The sequence below is a fragment of the Platalea leucorodia genome (genome assembly GCF_965183815.1).
Source record: "Platalea leucorodia genome assembly, chromosome: 7".
NCBI lineage: Eukaryota > Metazoa > Chordata > Aves > Pelecaniformes > Threskiornithidae > Platalea > Platalea leucorodia.
Window position 1 is genome coordinate 62,827,677 of NC_138829.1, and position 21,450 is coordinate 62,849,126.

The 21,450-nt window shown below is 41.5% G+C and overlaps 1 protein-coding gene across 2 annotated transcripts in view; it reads left to right on the forward strand.

Annotated features, from left to right (window-relative positions):
• The window catches only part of TEAD1 (TEA domain transcription factor 1), a gene marked incomplete at its 5' end in the record, with an annotated part of 101,784 nt that extends 91,810 nt beyond the window's left edge, over window positions 1–9,974 (forward strand). For both annotated transcript variants that reach the window (XM_082316895.1, XM_082316894.1), the window contains 3 exons: window positions 6,940–7,080; window positions 8,563–8,715; window positions 9,699–9,974. In XM_082316895.1, coding sequence (XP_082173021.1) covers window positions 6,940–7,080; window positions 8,563–8,715; window positions 9,699–9,812 — 408 coding nt within the window. In that variant the 3' untranslated portion in view covers window positions 9,813–9,974. The remainder of the gene's footprint in view (window positions 1–6,939; window positions 7,081–8,562; window positions 8,716–9,698) is intronic.
• Window positions 9,975–21,450: the final 11,476 nt, after the last annotated feature.

Below are 21,450 nucleotides of genomic sequence, written 5' to 3' on the forward strand. Positions count from 1 at the left end.
TGATATCTAATGCTATTCCCACTGATTACTCACTACTATTCTTGAATTATCTAATGCTAAATAATACACTTAAGCCTCCTGAAAGAGTTCAAACTAAATGATAGATTGCACCTCCAGCTTTACCCCAAAATGTCTGTCTAAAACATTATTGCTGGCCTTGCCTTCCTGGCCCACAGTGCTGATTGATTGATTGCCCAGCGCTCTGCCTCCCTGGCTCTCCACTTTCTCTTGCAGGAGGTTGATGGTATGTCTGTCCCACTCACACCACCTCCCTTTTGAATCCAGTATCCCTCAGCCACATCTCCAACACATACCTTCATTTTTGACTCTGCTGTTATGTTACCACATGCATCTCCATTGGCTCCAGCAAGGGAATTGCTCTAGGGAGGCACAACTCTCTATCTCCCTCTCTGCCCCGGTTAGCTTTGCTAGTTCTGTAACTGGCTCCTATCTAGCACTAGTTCAGCCAGCAAACACTTTTCACTACTAAGAGCCCCTTTAATGTTAATTCAGCAGTGCCTATCTGTCCACTGCAGCCTAGACTAAATTCTTCTGGTTTAGCTAGTTATTTCTCTCCCATGTTTTGCCTCAACCCCCGATTGCAAACTCTGAGGCAGGGATTCTCTTTTTGCATGACTTTTCTATGTAACCTACAGTATTGTGCAGTGGGTCCGTGCCTCCGTTGGGACCCTTAGCGCTGGTGCAAGCACACCTTGCAATAATGTGGCCGAGGATTTTTGTGTCTCTGCCACCGCCAAATGCTCCGTGCCAACCTGAACTGTGACTTCTGCAGCTACAGGAACAGATATGGGAAGCAAATATATCTGAAAGGAGGAGGGATTTTTCTAACTAATGACACAGGGGAAAAAAAAAACAGCTGATATAAATTAATGTTGGGCTGTCGGGCTTTCTACTGATCTGATCCACTGGCTTAATTTCAAATGGTTGCAGTAGCTCGAACTATTCTTCAAACTGAGGAAAGCTTAGTCAGAGCCCAGTGCAACTCTGAAATAAAGACCCAAACTCATCTGAAGATGCATGGATGATATTAATTGATGTTTAAAATGAATGCCTCTATTTGCAGGAATCTGCAATGCAAACTAGGAGTTTTATAAAGTAATGCATATTATAATTAGGGCAAGCTTTTAAAGATGCTTTGAAGTCCTAAACATTTTTGAAATTCAAATGTAGGATGGAAATAAAGGAATCTACACAATAAAGGGGCATGAAATTATGTCCCCCAAAATTTCACTGTTTTATAGATGTAAATATATGCCATAATTAGTGGTAAGTAACATGAGGAGGATGGTTAAGTTTATTCCTATTCTTATTCAAAACAGCTGTGGCATGAAAAATAATGCTCCTTCTCTTTGTGATACACTGGAACAAACAATTTACCCATGTAATCAGTGTTCAGAAATGGCTTGCGCCTGTGGTCCCCTCCCACCCCCTCCTGAATTTATCCCCATGTGCCTCCAGCCGTCTTCAAAGGTGCAGAGATTCTTTGTGCCCTTCATTCACACACACACAATTGTGGCTACTGCCTTTTTTTTTTTTCTTTCTATTTTTACATGTAATTTATATTGCACAATCTAGAATCTTGGATTTCCCTCCACACACACACAGACACACACGCACACTCGCCAGCTTTGACTGGCAAATGATCTGCAACTCGCAAATGGGATCCGTAATGTGAATGGGTCTATGGCCAGCATGCAAATGTATGCAAAACAAATTAGATATGGAAGAAAGCAGACATCCATTTTCTTTTCCCCATCACAACCCTCGGCACAGGGAGCTCACGTGGTGCTTGTGGAGGACCCCTTCGCGAATTGCTGCAAGGGCATTAGCGCTTGAGGCTGGATAATGAGTGGAAGGGGCCGAGCAGCTGGGAAGCCGGAGCAGCTTGGCCTGTCCATCACAAGCCCAACCATGTGGCAGACCTGGACGCAATTCCTGAGCTGCAGTGTAACGCGCGGTGAAACGTGCCAACGACCCAGATGCTCCCGTTGGAAAAAATTGCTTCACAATTTGTAATCTCTGCTCTTTGATCACTCTTTGGAGAGGAGGAGGGGAGGCATGATGCGGTCATATGAGTAACACACCTCCCTGCAGTCAGCAGTTGTTAAAACCTATATGTTGTTAATAAGTGACCTTATGTGCTTAACGTTAACTACTGAATGCCAGTGTAAATTGTTCTGGCCCTCCCCAGATCCCGCTGTTTCCAGTAGGTGCTGTTTTCCTTCTACTCAGCAGGAAGGATTTAGACTCTTCTCAGCAATTTTTGCTGGAGTTGCTTTTTTGTTAGCTAAAGCTGTTATTATTACACAAGCGCTCTACCCTCTGCCCCCCGCCTTTAACACAGAGCCTGAGAGCTCTTTTGAAGTGAATGTGAAGATTTTTTTTTTATTATTTGTTTTTACGCTTTATTTTGGTTGCAGCCAGCTCTGTTTTGGTGCTTGCTCTGGCACACTGGCAGAGGCTTCTCCATGCAGCACGTCAAACACTTGGTGCTCTTAATATGCAATATTTCCAGTGTTACCCATTGTCAAGCTATGCTTTATTAATGAATTAATCATGCTCTTACACAATGACTGTAGATGGGGTGCCAGAAAGCTGAGTGCCTCTCCCGCCTCCAAATGCATTCAGCTAATATAAATCTCAGCTCTTAGAAATAAATTAGAATTAGAGTTTTACTCTTGAAAGTAAAAAAAAAAAAAAAATCCATTCGTGTTTTTAAGTTGTTGGGGATTTTTTCCTAAATTGTGTTTATCTTGTATTTTAAAATTCAATGAGTAAATGGACTCCTGTTCATCACATGTGATCATACCATAATATTTGAAATCATGCCAATATATTTGAAATAACCATTCAAAAGGTTATTTATCTCTCTATGCTGCAACAGTGCTCACCAACCCTAATTCCTGGAGCCATGGGTCAGAGCATAGTTGGATGAGAAGCTGTACAGAAGGGAAAGCTGGTTTACAGCCCAGGAAGCCTTGCAATATGAGTCTGAAAGGCAAGAGAACAGCTAGAGACAGAGTACCAAGGAAATAGTGAGACAAAGCTGGCTGCAGCATGAGACGCTGCAAGCACAGCACTCCAGAAGCTTGACTGTTGTCACATTTTTCACAGGGATCATTGAAAAAGGAAATTATAAGGAGAAGGTTAATTGAGGTTAATAAGATAAATCCCGATATTTCAATTTTGCTATTATTATAATATTTATCTCGTCTTGCCTCTTCTGTAATATAGGCAGTGAACCTCACTAAGTAATGTCTGCCTCCAGACAATAGGCATACTTGAACTAGAGCATCCCTGTTAGTTAAGTATTCAGCTTGGTTAAAAAAGACCCCAAGTAATGGTGATTCCACCACATTTGAAAATTATGCCAGTATTTCATTGCCATCAGGGTTACCAGCCACTGCCTTGTTTCTCATTTAGCTTTTGCTTTGCTTTAGCTTTCTGTCTTTTAATGTCCTTTTCTGCAAGATTTAATCTATCAGAAGACTCTTCCCCATGTAGAAACTTGTAGGCTATGACAAAGTCGTGGAAAAACTTCCCTTGGAAAAAGTAAGTAGATGGAGTTTCATTAGTCATTGACTACAAAGGATGTTTTCCAGACCTGAAATCATTCTTGTAACTCTTTTCTGAACACTTTCCAATTTTCCAACATCCTTTCTAAAATGTAGACACAAAAACTGGAATCAATATTGTAGTAAGGAGCCTGCTAAAGCTGAATACCAGGGTAACTCATCACCTCGTTCCTGCTCAAAGCTACCTCTACAACTCTTTCAGCCACAGCAGTGCTCATTTTTAGCACAGCCTTTTTTTTTTTTTTTTTTTTTTTTGGTGATAGTCTCATAACCTTTTTTTGGGGGAAAAAAAAAGATCCCCCAAATTTTAATTGTGACCTGCTTTCATCAGTTAAAGAAATACAATTTTGCTCTCGGGTGTCTGTGTTTAGACAAACCCCTTGCTATGTGAGCCATAACAATATAATTAGCAAGTCTTTCACCATCATTTTTTAACCAAAGTTTTGTATTTTACCAGAAGTGATAGTCTTTCCTTCTTTTCTAAAGGTATTCAGCATGGAACAAAGCTTTCAATACCTGGTTCAGAACACGTCCTTGACATGACAATCCCCACTTCGCAATGACACACGCTCCTTCCCAGTGTTCATGTACTCAGCCTCTAGTGAAAAAATTTAAACCCAGACCGAGGGGGAAGATTTGTTATAGTATGTGAGAACAGACAAAATTCTTTAAGTATTAAAAGAGGCTTTGGTGAAGCCTTCATTTAAGAGCATTTGCCGTTGCCAACTCTTATGATTTTTATGTTGGTGTTTCACTTTTTGGAGGAGTCTTAAAGCTTCAGCTCCCAGCAGTTTGTAATTAGTTGAACATGAAAACTGTTGTTTAAAAGGAAAATTCTGTCTTTCCTTGAAAACACCTTTATTGGGTGCTAGACTCAAAAAAAATCGAATAGCACATAAGGATAAGTCACATCTATATTACCATCATGGGGCTTTTGCAACAATGTTGTGATTGCATAAAAATAAATCATGACATTTGAGTGATAATTTCAAGCATTCCTCATTCAGACATCAGGGTCCCAGCCTGTATTTTTTGTGTACACAGGACTCCTGGTGATTTCAGCAAGAGCTGGACGAGCTGTGGGAGTGATCAACAGGGTGCCAGATGGCCACATGTGTTACTTTTCCAGGTTAAATGTCATCATGTAAATACAACAGTTAGAGTTTTCTTTCAGTGGGCTTCAAAATCAGAAGGCAGCAGATAAAAAGCTGTTCTTATTTTTTAACTCTATAAACAGTTGTTATTGCAGCTTGAAATGTAAGGTCTATGCAGCTAACCCTTTTGACAACACGAAATTGTGAGGAGCATTTTAGTTACAATTTCTTAAATATTTTGTCTATATCTGAAAGGAAAAAAAAAGAAAATGTTTTGATGATAGTAAAATTGTAATTGTAGTAGCAGCAGGAATAACCACTTTTTAAGAGATAACAATGACGATGATGATGATGATTGTTATTATTAGTTATTGTTATTATTATTAACAACAATGCAATTGTCGTATCAGAAATCCCTGTTCTTCAGAAATTGCGGTGGAGCAGCTGTGGCATGGCTGATGGCTGCTACAGTTTGTCATGTTTAGATGTTTGTCATGTTTCGATTGCAAGCCAGCTGTGATGGCAAATTGCTTATTTACTATTAGCTTAGAACAGTTTCTTACAGCTCACTGCGAACACACTGCTTTAGATGTACATTAAACATTAACTGCTGACCTCATGCAAAACATGTGCAAGAAGCAAGGTGCAACAGTGACAGGATTTCTTTCTGTTATGCAAAATACGTGACTATAGGGCTGTTTGTGTTACTGCGTGTAAACCTCGGGAGACTTCTCCACTGATTAATTTACCAAAGCCAGCCTGAAGTAATCTTAGACCTGTGTCTTCTCCGTACCACAAGCTAGCGCAGTATGTGCTATTATCAGCATATTGCCTCAGAATGTTGTACCACAAATAAGGACTGCAGACACTAAGTAGAACTAATGAGTTGTTGCCTAGTTAAAAATTAAATAGCAGTTACAAATGACCTGAACTATAGCAAAGGCAGGATTATAAATGTTCCACACTAACTAGTAAATAAACATACCTGTAAACTGGGTTTTTAAAAACTCTCAAGGTAGGCATGAAAGTTTCTGTCAAAATTTTTCTGTTACATTTCTGTATTAGCAATAAAAACAAGCAGAGCTAGACTTGCAAGTGAAACAGCTGGGAAAGCGCATTTCTCTGCTAAAATGCTCGTCTCAGAGTAAGTTAAAAATTCAGATGATTCTTAGATGTTACGCTGCAGTAGCTGATCAGCTGTTTCCACATAAAAAGAAAACCCTGCCCACTCTGTCCTTGGGCACCAAAGATGTCAGCAGAGCTAATGCCTGAATCAACAAATCCAGCTGTGGCTATCCCTAGACTCTGCCTATGTCCATATTAGTGCTCTTTCAAGTTGAGGGCTTTTGAAAATGGATTCGTGATGACAAAGAGCACAGTGGCAGAACAGCTTCAGTGCCGCGGCAGGCCTGGGGAGCCTGGATTCAGCATGTGACCTGTGCTGTTGCTTTGTAGCCAAATTAATCACGCTGTGCTCAGGGCTTGGATTTGGATATAAATAATTAAAGGTAGCACTGTTCCTCACTTGATCCAGCAAGTCTCAGTCTCTGTTGGTAGATATCAAAGGCAGCCGGATAGTTATTCAGGCTGCAGAGAAATACCAAGAGAACTGAAATACGTTCCGTAGTATTTTATTGGTGCGGTTGGCGCGGCTCAGCGCGCGCACAGCTCACGTGAAGCCTGTGAGTTGCATCATCCAGCTCCATGAAGGCAAGTATTCTGCTGAATCAGGGCCATAGGGCTTGACGGAGTCTTATCAGAGATCGATCCCCGTGTTGCACAGCTGTCTCCCTTTGCCGTGAGGATTTCATTGCTTTAAGAAAGGAAAAGGAGAAAGTGAACTATGGCCTCTCGGGAGCAGGATGGCTCGGTTGAATTCGAGGCCACAGGGCAGGTTCCCTCCAGAGGAGTCAGCGCTGGAGCCAGGCTCCTCGCAGGTGATCATTCCCTTTGCTCCAGGGACTTCATCAGCTATCTGCCAGCCAAGAACGTCACCTGTAGCCCAGAGAAATACTGAGTTGTCTTTTGTTGTTTGAAGTTTGAAGAAATTGCCGCTTCCCTAAGGTTTTTACGGCAACAATTAGGCAGGTGCTTTCCTGACAGACGACTTCCACTGTCACTGTTGTCACTATAAAACTCCCCCCCCCTCCCTTATTTCTGACAAGAACGGTGAGCTATTACAGCTTATGCTACTGACATTGTCAAATGAAAAATAAAAATCTTCAACATCTATGACTTTTTCCCAACAGGCTGACTTAAACTGCAACATTCAAGATGATACAGGAGCGTTTTACGGAGTCACTAGTCAGTACGAGAGCTCAGAAAACATGACAATCACCTGTTCCACCAAAGTCTGCTCGTTTGGAAAGCAAGTAGTAGAAAAAGTAGAGGTGGGTGTTGTGATGGGATGTGTGGGACGATTCTCTGGTTCCCTTTCATTTTAATTAGGCTTTTCTCTCTCTTGTCTTTACTTTGCTGTTATCTGTCTTTTCCTTCCTTCCTCTAATCCTTGCTGGAAGAGTATTTTCCTTCCCAGCAGTGTTTGGGTTCATTTTAAATCACCATGTGAATGGTGACATTACCGTTCAGTAAAATCCTAGTTACCTGTTGCTTTGGAGACCCTCTTCCACCCTGCCTGTGGCACCCTTCGGCGGGGAACCTGCAGCTGACATCAGTGCCACCTCCCCCATCACCTGGCAGAACAGAGCTGAAGCAAAAACGCTTTTGCTCCCACTTCCAAACACTTGGCAGCCACGTAGCCTGTTTGGAACCATAGCACAGTGACGAGCTGCTCTCTGTCATCTAGATTTTTTTAAACATTTTAAAGCCATGGATGTTGTGCTATGTTTTGTCTATACGCATGCTTATTTTATCTTACTTTATGCACAGAAAGGCATGCTGTCCCCAGTCACAGCAGCTTTTGAATACAAAGTTGCGTATTTTCTTAACATGCAAGTGCCTTTATTTTTTACCTTTTCTAAGCACAGAACTGCATCAAGTGGTCAGGTAGCTGGTTGGTTTATTGTACAATGGTACTGCACCTGTTTAACTTGTCTGCTGGGTACTAAGCCCCACACCCACAGCTGTTACCTGCAATATAGTTTTTGTACAGGAATTTTAGCCTAGAGCTGCAGGTTGAGCCTTTATAGATGTCCTGGTCACTGTTCGTGTCCTTCTTACACTAAATATGTTTTCTGTGTATGGTGACCATAAAGAAGTTTTCCATCATTTCCATTATTCCAAGCTTAGAGAAAGCCAAAAAAACCCAGAAGCCACCGAGTAGCGCACCTGAGCAATTGGTAGCTGGGCAGCAGGAGTCAAGAGTCACAGCCTTACCTTCCTTCAGCCCCTCGTGAGCCCCTGCAATCTAAAAAAGTCTGGTTTTCTTCCGACTGTAGTCTTGCATCTTCCTGTAATTCATAAATTGTCTATTAAATCCTGCAATAGTATAGCTATGTTTCTATGTGTATGTTTATGCATAAATATATAAGGTTATTTTTGCTGTTCCCTTTGCAGACAGTTGCCTCAAAACTACTGTAAAATTGTCTTACCACAGTTTTCTGCTTAATTCATTTTTACTTGACTTGGACTTACCTTTGTGTAATCCTCATCTGTTCAGTTTTTAATTCACAGATTAGAGAACAAGTACTGATATTATAACTCTTAATAATTAAGGGCCCTTGAATTTTTAGCAAACCACTGCATAGCTCAAGCAGGGAGTTAGCAAGTAGGCGTGTGTGTGTCTGAGAGCCACTTTCTCTTTTTTCTGTCTACACAAAGAAAGAAAAAAAAAAAAACAGATTTAGTATTCACTTTTTTGCTATTTCTGAGTTATCTTATACTAAATGTTGCTGGTTTTTTTTTTTTTTTAGACTGAATATGCAAGGTTTGAGAATGGCCGATTCGTGTACAGAATAAATCGCTCTCCAATGTGTGAATATATGATCAACTTCATACACAAGTTGAAGCATTTACCAGAGAAATACATGATGAACAGCGTGTTGGAAAACTTTACAATTTTATTGGTATGGACTCACTTTTTATTTTTTCATTTCTAAAATACTCTCAGGCTTTGTATGGCTTGCTTAACTTGTAATATTGAGAACCAGTTTCCGAATCCCTTAGTCATGTTGCTTACTAAACACATCATCCTATTGACTTCAGAGTAATACTCTTGGACTTGTGCACTAGAGACGCTAAGGATGAAAAGGCTAAGCTGGCTGAGAACATGAGCAAACGTCTTTGTTACTTTCCAAAAATTCAGCTTACTTCTCTCTTTTTTTCATGCAAGTCTCTGTTTGGTGTTTGTAGCGAGCCTGAGGCAGTAACTTTGAACCATCCCATTCATCTAATGTGCTCTGACTGAGGTGCCAGCTATAATACTGCAACTGTCAGTGGTGGTAATGAGTTCTTGGGCCAGGAAAGCAGGCAGTAATGGGTACACCCAACCGGTGCTCTAAAGCATGAAGAATGGTCCCCATAGTGGCCCTTCAGCCAGCTTCACCCAGTCACTCACTGTGGCTTTGCGGTGGCACTTCGAGCCACACGCTGCTGCTGCTTCCATAGGATTCGGGCAGGACCAAGGGCTGGCAGCAGGGGGAAGAGGTAGGGCTGTGAGCACAGAGCCACATGCACCCCGCTCAGCTGCCTTTTGGCAAGCAAACACAAGGTGACAGGGGTGCGCTGGTTTCCCTTTGCTGAAGTGGGGCTCAGGTTGAGGAAGGCTGAGCCAAGACCACACGCTGGCAGCTCACGGTCAAACAGCCAGGGCGGGATGAATCTCAGTGCCCTCCGCTGCGAGCTACGGCCCTGCAGCTCAGCCCCAGAGCACGTTACGCGAGCGCAGTCACAGAGGTCAGGTTGAACGGCCAAAGAGAGAGCAAGGGGACGCACGTTTCAAACGGCAACACCTAAAGGTTGTCTTTAATTCAGCCAGTCATTTCTTGTTTGGGCCCTGGTGTTTCCAGGTTTGTAACATACTGTCTACCTCTTCCTTCCCCTCAAACAGGTTGTAACAAACAGGGATACACAAGAAACCCTGCTCTGCATGGCTTGTGTATTTGAAGTGTCGAACAGCGAACATGGAGCACAGCATCATATCTACAGGCTTGTAAAGGACTGAGCAGTTATTTATATATACACTTCATTTCACTTCTTTATCAAAACACAGACTGTAAACCTCAACACTAAGTGGCAGTGCCTCTGGCCCAACTTTCACCCACATTTTTCTAAATCCTGTTTTAGTGAAGTCATTTTTAATGTGTTCATATATAATTGTAGCTGTGAAATTCTGGTACAGTTGTAAAAATTATTTCTAAAACTAAGTGTTCTTCAAATTTGTAAACCACAGTTCTTTGGGAAGACTGTATTTAAGAACCTGACGCCTCTGTCTGTGGAGGCCTATTTTTAATTCTGATAGAAAAATGTATGACAGAGCATTTGCCATGGGGAAAAACTGACAGCGTTTATAAGAATTTATTTTGGGTTTTTTTCCAACATGAAATACTTGTTTTACAATGCAAGTGAAATTGAAATGAATCTTTAGCTATAACTGTAAATGAGTACACAAAGTTAATAATCTTTATAGAATTATCTTTGTAACTAATTAGGGTGGAAGATATGGACGAATGTAATTCACTAAATTATTTTTTAAAACGAAACGTTTTTCTGTTTGAAACCAAATGAAAAATGTAGCCTTAAGAAATGCCTGATAGAAACAGACAGGTCCTAAAATTAGGCAAATTTTGTATTTTTTTCTCAACGCTAAAACTAATCTTCTAATCCATTAAACTTTCAAACAGGTATTGCAGAGAAAGAAGACATCACCCCTTACCCCTAACATATCTAGTGTATTTTAAAAGAGTATAAAGTTGTATTGTACTAATATGAAAATTTGATTATTTAATGAAAAAGATGGCTCATTTTGCAATAAGTAGGTAAATACTGAAGATTTAGACTCGCATTATATGTAGTCTTGTGTGTGCAGTTATATTTTATATGGACAACTATGTTTTCTAATAAGTTGAGTGAAAAACTTGCAACTCTGAAATTAACAGATGAACGGAAACAACTGACAAAACAACCGAGTAATTCGTAAACTGAAAGCAAAACACTAATGTGTTTGAAAGAAGAATACATACACCTCTGAAAGGATCAACAGCTTTAATATCTATGAGACGCTAGAAAATCACAACCAACATCAGGCAAAGAAGATTGGAAAGTGGAGATTTTTTCTCTCCTTTTCCTCTTTATCATGGTGCTCTTACACCTCTCCCAGTCGTCTCTCCAGTTCCGACTGGCGAAGACCTTAGCTGAAACACACACCTTCGTACCACGTGGGGGCTGACGTCCGTTTGCAGCCGGCTGTGGTAGCATTCATCCTTCTGATATATTCAGGGAAGACTCCAGGAAGTGAAGTACAGCTGGAGATATTTTAATACTGTAAGGATTCAAACCGTGGATGTGGGTGTGAGTGACTGTCTGAGGTACGCACATGCGAGAGAAGTAGTCTCCTTCCTCCTGGCTACACCAGAGAGCGTTGCTCCGTTTCTTTTCTTCTGCTGCACAGCCAGCACTGCCCCTCAGTTCCCCAGGCAGCAGTTGTTGCAGCAGGTGCTGGGCAGCAGCGGGTTCTCACACGAAACATTTGTCTGAAAGGCTGAGGGCTGCCCGGCCAAGCACAAGCCACCTTAAAGATCAGTCATGAGGTATCGGCAAGGAGTGTTCTTGGGAAAGTCTTTTGCAGTCCTAAATCAAAGAAGTTAACATTTAGCAGGTCCTTCCTCCCTGCCCTTTACCGATATGCGCCCATGCACAATTTAAGTCTAGAATTTACTCCCAGGCACAGTGCTGTAGTCTTCGGAAAAGCCAGTCTTATTTTTGATATTATATTTTTGCATAATATCCTCTGTTAGAATTGCCCATTGTTGAATTATCTAGACTAGAATGTAGCCCAGACAAGGTAGCAGTTTGCTGTACGTCAGACCATGTTCAGATTAACACCGGTGAGGACTCGGGTTAGAGGACGATACAAACATCACCCAGGGGAAGAGCGACTGCTTAAATTCCTTAGCCTGCCTCTGGTCTAACTCTAAGAAGTGGATGATTGCTGTGATGTCTAGCTGTTACCTGCTTGTGGATATTAGGGCTGATGATCTTTTGGTTTATATTCTGTGAACTGAACAGAGAAATATGTCCATGGTAAGGTCTCTTTTAACACTCATTTTTAACACTAACAATCACATCAGGAAAAGCACTGCATTGTAACAGCCTAACGGTAGCCCTTTATTCTAAGCACTTGGTGTTACAAGTCAAAAACTACTTTTTTTGTTTTATTTTGTTCTAAAGTTGTCTTTTATTTAGGGTTTGAATTGTGGTTTTGGTGATTTTATTTTTTTTTTAATAACAAGCAAACCGTTTGAGGCATATAAAGTATGTAAGTCAATTTGCAAAACCAGGTACAGTTTTTTTAATAGAATCTGGCACACTACATATGCCGTAACTATAGGGTATAAAAAGTCACGACGTTTATTGGTGTTCACATATGTAATATTAGGGAAACTACTTCCATCGTCTTTTCTTTACACTTCTGTAAATGATCCATACCCTGTACATGTTAATTCTAAAAAGCCTTAATCCTTCAACTGTTTGGTGTGGGGTGTGTAGTCCAACAGGCTGCCTGTAAACTGTGAGCTCTTTTGTAAGCTGGAAGTCCTTATCTTGTTACTGTTACTTTTTTGTAGGAACCTTTTAATTGAGAGCTGCCAAAGCATTACAATATGCAGTGCCTTAGCATTATATTAGAAGTACCTTTAGCCTCTTAACATAAATTTTATATATTGTTTTATTAATTGGTTCCATTTTTAAAAAAAATCTGTATTTTTTCCCACAGAAACGCTTTTTGACTGCTTGGTCTAAACCAACCTTCTGTACAAGTCAGTCCCATTACTACACAGTTAAATGTCTATACCAAAAGGAAAGGTTACAGATTCTTAGTTATCCGTGAAAAGTGAATTGTATTAATAAATGCTGCCTTTTTAAATTTCATGACCAAATAATTAATTGTGACTCTTCTGCACTCTAGCATGAAAGTGCCTTTGGTTTGAAATTCCAGCTTAGAAAAGTGCTGCCATAATAATGACAATTTGTAGAGAGACCAAAAATATTTAGTTATCACCGTAATGCCTTTGGTTTATTGGAATAAGTTGAATCTACAGGCCTCCATTCACAAAAGAGCACCATTTATAGCAAAGTAATTTTGCTAACGATCAACCTGCTGAAGAATAATCTACTGTTTGCCATTTCTGACAGCATTGCAAGCCAGCAACTGATTTGTCTGTGATATAAAAATGAAAATGATTCACGTTTATATTCTCTTCATCCCGTCATTCATCTGCATGAGAGATCCAGATACTGCAGAATTTCAGACAGCGGACAAATGTGACTTTACTGTTCTCCTCTAATAATATTCCAGTATCTGTGAAGATTTTTTTGTTTAGACAGAAGATTTTGTTTACAAAGTTGTGCATGCTGAAAGTCAGCTGCGTAAAACAAGATGAAAATGGAGAACAGAGAATAGGTAGGGTAAATGCAATTGTGTGTTCTTAAGCATTGAAATGTTGTGTGCGAGCGTTGTGGATGAAGGTGCTGTTAGAGGAACTCTGGCCAGCACGATTCAAAACACAGGGTTGTTCTGTTTTGCTTTTCTCCCAGATGATGTCTTGGAAAAAAAAAAATCAGCTCCTCTTAATAATGTGTCTGTATTTGATACCTTCTGTGAACGGGGGCCATACTGTACGCTGCAACAAAAATTGATGGGAAGAGGAGCAAGATTTTAAGAAAACGACGTTAGAAAGAACAAATATCAGCAAAACCAAAAGCTGTCAGAGGGATTATATAGTTGTGAATACAATTTTAACTTGATTTTTAAAGTATTTGATGAAAACTAAGATTAACTTTTTATATATAGAAATATTGTGACACTGTGTGGTAAATATTGTGATAATTCAAGTTCCCTGTCTCTAAAATATTATTTTTGTTATTCCTTCAAGGTCTAAATCTCACTTACCTCTATAAAACAAATAATCCCGCTGAACTCAGTGAGACTGAGGTAGGGCAAAGATGCTTTCGCCCCACAAGTCGAGCATGTATCTTCAGTTATTACCAAACGTTTCAGCTGTACTAGTCAATATTTGTGATAAACTACACTTCTGTCTCATTAAAATCTTAAAAGAAGTGTAACGGTACCATTTGGGGCTGTTAAAAATTACTACTAACAAACGTAGTTTTACTTACTTGAATTCCAAAATGATTTTATTTAGGTACTGCACCACTATTTTGAAGGAATTGCAGATATAATGCCTGTTTCTCGCTTTCCCTTTCTACCACAGCTACAGCTCCTTAAGTTTGGCAGTAGCTTCTTCCGTTAAAACCTCCACGGTATAGGCTATTTGAAATAATGAAGGGTGTACATTAATGTTGAATGTAAGTAACTGGCCAGTTCAAGGCAGATACAACATTTGACGTACTAATCCATAGCTATTTATTTTTCCACTGCAAGTCCGAGGGCATACTTGCTTTCTGAAGCAGTTCCCCTTACAGTTTTCCTGGATCACTCATACTGAGCAACCTTTTGTCTACCCTTTACTCGACCCGTGCCGATCCACGTACCCGGTCAGACAGCAGATGTCTCTAATAAGAGTCCGGTTTTGTACTTTTCTCAGGATGCTCTCTTTTCCCCCTCTTATCTTTCATGACGAGATGTTTAGCCCCCTAAAAAAGATTGAGGCTGGATAAGTCAAAGTACGAGAAACACTTTGGACATCTTCATCTTTTAACTTTTCAGGTCATTCTTGCGGAGATCATGTAATTAGTTTTAGTGTGTAAATTAAATCTTAAATGCACTCAGTTGACTAAAAGGAGATGGATCCCTGTTACCTCCTTACAGAATATGTGTTCTTGTTTTTGTTTTGTTTTGTTTTATGGGCCTCTGATTCAGGCTCATGACTGCAGACAAAAAATACAATATGTGCCTGAAAAAAAAAAGACAAAAGAATTTTATAACATTGAAAACCTGAATAGCCTTTAATTCTTCAGTACATTTTATGTAAAACAGGTTGGGTTTTTGTTTTGTTTTGGGGTTTTTTTGCCATGTGCATTTGTTCACATTTGTAAATGACTTAATGGAATTCTCACTTTATGTTTATTTGTGTAATGTGTATAAAATGGGTTTGTGACTTAAGCATATTCATATATGGTCAGTGGTTACTTTAATATTGTACTGCTGCTGGTAACTTTTGATGTAGAACTTGCCTTTTGATGATAAAGTACCTCTAGGTTAGACAGGGAGGGAAGGCTCTTCGAAAAAAGTGAATGTTCTCCAATGTTTTCTTAACATATTTGCAGAAGCTTTCAAAAGGAGTTTCCGTCAAACCTCTTGGCAGTACAGTATTCTTGTATTTGTTATTGTCTGTGTGTAGGTACTGGTACCTTTTTTTGTTTAAAATGTTTTAAGTGTTGGCTTTAAAGTGAATTTATCTTTAGTATGATAGTAATATGAAAATTATAGGTTTTGTGTGCAGAGAATTTTTTTATAAAGTGCTTTGTAAAAAAAAAAAATGTATTCTAGCTTTCGCGGTACATATGTGTGATAACTTTAATATCCATGACAGTTAAGTGCAATTATTTCATCACTCTAAAAATGCTATTTTTGTGTCGGTTACTGCAGGTGTTTTCATGTCTTTGCAAAGTGACACATTTTGATGCCTTCTTGATAAAGTGGTAGAATTTTTGTAGCTTTCTAGAAACTTTGTATTCATACAGTATCGATTGAAAATAAAGAAAATGAAAGTGTTTTGTGCATTTATCTGAATCTCTTACATCAATCTCTTTTTAACGTGGGACGCAACTTTCAAAAGCGTTTTCCCAAGTAGCACAAGGCGAGACTCGCAGCAGTATCTGCCTGCCTCCCTGAAGGCGCAACGGACATCCAGCAGGATTTACAAAAACCTGCAGGGATGGCACTCGAGGCTGGCACGTCTGGAAGCCGCGTTCAACAACGAGCCCGTACGCCTTCTGGCATTTTATCGGCAAGAAACGTGGCTACCTCTAGCTTGTGTCTTCCTAAAGAAACAGTGGGGAATTTTTTTGAAACATCATTTAAACCATACTGTTTTAATAGGAAAAGCCACCCATCCCCCCCTATTCCCGAAGCAGGAATGACCTATTCAAAATTTTATGGTAGCAAACATCGCTAACTTGTCAACTAGAACTGACTGAGGAACACAGTAGTTACCCGAGGTTGAGGTGTTTCTTCCAGAAGGACCCTGAGTTCTGTGGGAGCTGAGGTCCTAAAAACACGACATTTTTTGAGAGACTGATTTCTAGATTTTCTTAAACCACTTCTTAAACCCCAGCTAGCAGCTGTACCTGGTATGATGAGAGGATGAAACAGGATCAACTTGCCTGCTGCATTTAGGAAGTGAAACCACCAGCTAGGAAGAAAAAAGAAAAAAAAAAAAAAAGAAAAAGAAAAAGAGAATAAGAGGGATATCCTGGACCAAGTGAAGTCAATGGGAACATGACCAGGACTTGGCAGGGAAAAAAAACGTACATCTGGCTCATCTTCTGCTTCAAAAGGAGAGCAGTGGCTTTTGAATAAACCACATGCCCCCCTCCACACCCCAATTCTCCTTTTGGGTGGCAGATGTTCCACTGCCATTTTTAAAATGCCAGCAGAGTACCCCCCGTGTGCAAGATGAATGGGTTGAGAACAACGCACAGACACGGTTTGTTTTGACCCTGTTTTCTCTTCTTTGTTCCCCATTAAGTATACGGCTTCAGCCCTTTGAAGTGGGTTAGCTGTTTCAGAAGCAACCTGCTTCTTAATTAAGGTTCTGCTTCTTAATTAATTTAGGTTAAAAACCATAAATCTTCCACCTTTGGGAAAAACATCATGCAGCATTTCAGGTTGGGAGTCCCCATGTAACGTCACACCGCCAGTTCGTTAACCAGCTGCCTTCAGCAGAAGCAATGGCCTCTCCCTGACTAAGCACAGTCGGGTTTACGCGAGCCCGGCAGCGTGGTCAGGGAGCGAAGGACAGACCTGTTACTCCCTGCCATTTATGAAGTGTAGAATGATGAGCTCTGCGTGGTCCACGGACTTTTCTGTGGATATTTTTTTTTAAAAGATGCAGCCTATTGGATGCTACAAATACAGAGCACGTTTAACACTCAAACCCAAGAGTAAAAGGAGGGTTCAGAGCTAAGCAGTGTGTTAGCAGATGTCTAGTGTGTGTCGTCCCCCCCCCAGCTCTAACTGTTCATCCCCACCCTGACCTTTCACAGCCTTCCTATTGTTGTCTGGGGACCTTTGAGCAGAAACAGCTGAACAATCTGTTACACCAAACAGCGGTAACTTGGCAATGTTCATAAATAATTACTTACCTTGTAGAGAGGTGTGACACTCAGTTGGGTAATGGCTGTAAATTGTTACGTGATTGCTGTTCTGTGAAAGCTAGAGCTGGGCTGGAGACACTGGAAACTTGGTGAAGGTGGGAAGGGCAGGAGGGACGGGGTAGAGAGACTGTCCTGGGAGTGGAGGGAAAAGGAAAATTGTAGAAACCCAGAGTGCAAGTGACTGTGAAAAAAATGAGTAGCAGGATATTGCTTTTCAAAGCAAATGAAAAGCTGAGGACAGGAGAAAATAGGAAGAAAGAAAAAAAAGGATAATTTGAAGACCAATAACAACAAAAAAAGGCCATCAGAAGAAGGAGGGAGAACTAAAACTAAGAAAAAGGCTACAACAAAACAGACAAACGTTCACCTTCTAGGTCAGTGAACAGAATTGCTTTTTTTTTTTCCCCTCCTGTAATGCTTCTTATTAGCCCTTTCCAGTTTTGGGACATAGCCTCTTTAAGCTAAGAAAAGGGCTGCTGTAGGCCTCCGTTCTTGCGTGCCTCACTCTGGAGAATCAAGAAAGCCCCAAAATCCCAGCAGCAAGGCACCCTGTAGCCTCCCTGACAGATAAAGAGCTGTCAGCTTGGTTTCGGTGGGAAAACAGAGAGAGAAAGGGAGAGAGAGTGGGCATGGGCAATGGGCAGAAGAGTATCTGAGACAATCAGCTGAGCACAGACACTGGAGTGCAAGTGACTGGTCTCAATTCATCCAGCACCGGTGATTTCTCAAGCCACCTTCCTTCCATATTGAGTGGTTTTGGGTGCGTGTGCAGAGTCCATTATAGGATTAGGTTGACGAATTTCAGAAATGTTGCTTTCCATGCCCCTTCACTCTATCCTAGAGCTGAGAGCATAAACAGCTAACCTTGATGTTATTCAACTGGAGCAGAAAGCAAAAAAAAAAAAAAAAAAAAAAATTTTTTCATAAGTCTGCTTCCAAACATCTTCATCGGCTGTTAGAGATGTCCACACACAGGGTGCGGTTTTGGAGCCTTAGGCATTACAGCGTTTCCCTAACTGTGGCAAAGTCAATGTCCCACTAAGGATGGTGGTTGGGGCCATCAGAGCAAATGGTGCAGGAGCCGTGATTAAGATGTACATGTCCCTTTTCATTCCTCTCACTTACCCACTTCAAAGAAGGTATTAGTACGCTACTCACGCTTACCTTGCAGTGCACCTCAATGCTTTGCTCTCTGGACCTCCAGCAGCAGCTTTCAGACACGCTCTGTCTGAACAGAGCACTGAGCTGTACGTGCAGCTGACTTTGCCAGTAGATTAACAAACTACAAACTGATTTTTTTTTCCTGCCCCAAGCATGTAAGTTTATTAGCCATATTTAAAGATCCTGCTCAATCTATTTTTTGTTGGCAGGGCCTAAAGAATTAGGGTTTTTTCCAGACTTTTAAAAATTCCTTTCTGCTAAGATCATATGTTCTTTACAGTGTTATCAGAGAATTTATTTTTTTCCAAGATACTTGTCTTTTCTTATCCCTTCACCTGTGATGCTGAACTTCCTAGTGAGCGTTATACCTGGCAAAACGTACAAGAACAGCATTCACATGATAACTGCTCCTTTCAATGCACTATACGCACACTTCCTTCTTGATGCAGCTCTACATTAACTGGAGGGGATGGAGGGGGGAATACCTGCGTCTGCGGCACGTTCGGCCTTTCCATTAGTTTTAAACTGAACTCACATACGACAAACTCAGGCAACGAAGTACGAGATTCAACCACATTGTGCACGTATTACACCATTCCACAGCACAGAGAATTCGATGGCCTCATTGTAAAATATCTGTATTGGTTTTACTATGACTATATTGTATTTTTAAAAGGGTTTAATCTAAGCTTTATCATCAGAACACCACGATGGGTGGAAACTTGACGATGCAGTTCACCTCCAGAGTTTACAGCAATAATGTGGGAGAGAGAACACTAGTCTCAGCAGGGTTCGCGCTCCCCTATCTCCCCCAATGATCTCCTGTTTTGAGGGAGGTGGTGGTGAGTCATGTTTGGGAGGTGCCCCAAGACTCTCCAGCGATAGGCTCTGGATAAGCGCAAAGGAGCAGGTAGATGCGGTGCAGTAACAAGAAAACGCCAAACCTTTTGGCTTTCCTGCCCACTTTCAGCCGTCTCTCAGCCAACAAAAGGACACAATGTCATGTGGGCAGCGAGCAAACACGTGAACGGGGGTCTCGAGATCTGAGACCCTCCATTTTTGCAGACTTTTTCTCTGACTGCTCCCTTCTCTGAAAGGCTATTATTTGAGACTAGGATCGCAAGGCTCACAATTCCTCTTCACTCTGGGTGAGGCACTGCAGAGCACTCAGACACAACTATGGCATCAGCTTAGCATTTTTTTCCATGCAAACAAAACATCTTCCCATTAAGAACGCCAGTGCTGGAAGTGGTACAAAGGCAACGGCCACTCTGAGAGTGCAAGTCGAAGGGCTCAGGAGCCACTGACAGGAGGTGAACGGGGCAGCCACGGGTGGCCAGGCAGGCTCATTCCACATGCCCAGCTCTCAGCCAGTGTGGTTTCTCAGCTCAGGAGGAGGTGGGAAGAGAACTGTCTGCCCTGCAAACTGTAGCACCAAGGGAATAGGTACAAGCACAGTGAAGAAAGTTAACTGGAAGATACCCGAATACCAATGGAAAGGAAGCATTAGCCATGGGGATTAGCCAGGACTTGAAGATGAAGCTGATGAAGCAGGAGATAGGGTAAAGGCTGTTTCAGAGAACTGCAGAGAAGGCTTTTCCACTACCTCTGGTCAGACAAATAAAAAAGCAGAGACAAAAGTCAGTGTTAATCAACAACTGGAGGCAGCTGGAAAAGTATCAAAGAAAGAGAAATTAACCCAGAGGACCAGACTGAGGAAAGTGTACAGGGTGCTCATTAATATGAATTAATATTAATATTAATAAGGCCAATAACCTGGTAGGGAGCTACTGAGTGGTGGAAGGGGAGAAGATCAGATAATCCCTGAAATACTGAAAGAACAGGTGCAGAGCTCTGTGCGCTCAGGTGGCCGGCGAGTTGCGAGTGACCATTGCCAACGTCAGAAGCTACGGCACAAATTTCTCAGGTGTGCCTGTGAGATGCATGGGAAAGCCGTGGATGCAGCAGTAGACAGATTTACAGATAAGAAAGATCTGGGAGGGGGTGGAAAGTTCAAGATGAGGGCTGCCCCACAGGTTCCCTGCGAGGGAGGCAGGTGGGAGGTCAAGAGGAGCAAGGAGATAAAAGCCACGGAGATAGAGCTGCACAGTACGGGCCTGTGAAGTGGTCCGTCAGCTCCGGCAACCAGCTCTTCCTTACTCGAAGAGTGTGTGGTGGTAGGAGGCAGTGTGGTGTGCTTGTGTCTGCAAAACAGGGGAACAGGGAAGCGGTGAGACTAACAGTTCTCCAAACACACACTCATGGCTGAAAAAACAACACGTCATCTGGAGCTTGTTTTCGGCTGCCTGTCGACAGGACAGACAAGTATTTATGCGTAAGAGATGGTCACGATTACAAAGGAGATCTATGGACACTGATACCTGCACAATATAATTTAGAAATTTGTGCAGTGTGGATAGTTTGTTACCCTTGTGGTCCCCAAACAACAGGGGGTGGGGTGTCCATTTCTTTAACAAACAGAAAAAGAGGAATTCTGTATAATATTTAAGCTTTCTGTTCAAAGGTTAAACACAAAGATGCTGTTCAGCCATTAGCAAAGTACCGGATGAGAAGCTGGGACGCTGGACTTGGAGTACGCGCTGCTCAGCTCTGCTGAAAACTGGGAAACAGCCTCGGTGCTGAGAGTATGCACAGCCCCCCACTGCAGCCCCACATCATATAGGAAACGCCAGCCGTACGGAGAGGCCGTGGTAAGAGGCAAAGGAGCAGAAACTTCTCTGCCAGCAAGTGAACAAAGCAGCTTGAAAGACTGACCAAGATACAACGCAAGATACAACCCAAAATGTCTTTAAAAGAAACATTCGTTCTTACTCCCTTTCATTTCAAGATTGTATCAATGCCTACAATCACTGGATTTAAGCATCCATATGACAATGAAGTTGGGTTTTGTGCTTATACGAAGTATCACTGTGATCTGAACAGCTGACAAAGTCCCTCAGGCAGGAGCCCAGGAGACTTATGCATGTTCCAGATTTTCTCCTCAGACCCTCCACCGAAGCGGCCCAAATCTTTGGGGATGCCCAAGAAAAGGATATGGCCCTAAGACAACAGCTAGATCTTGAAGGATTCTGGTGCTTGCTGCTGCAACACAGTCTAATGTAGAGCACGGTGTGACAGTGAGT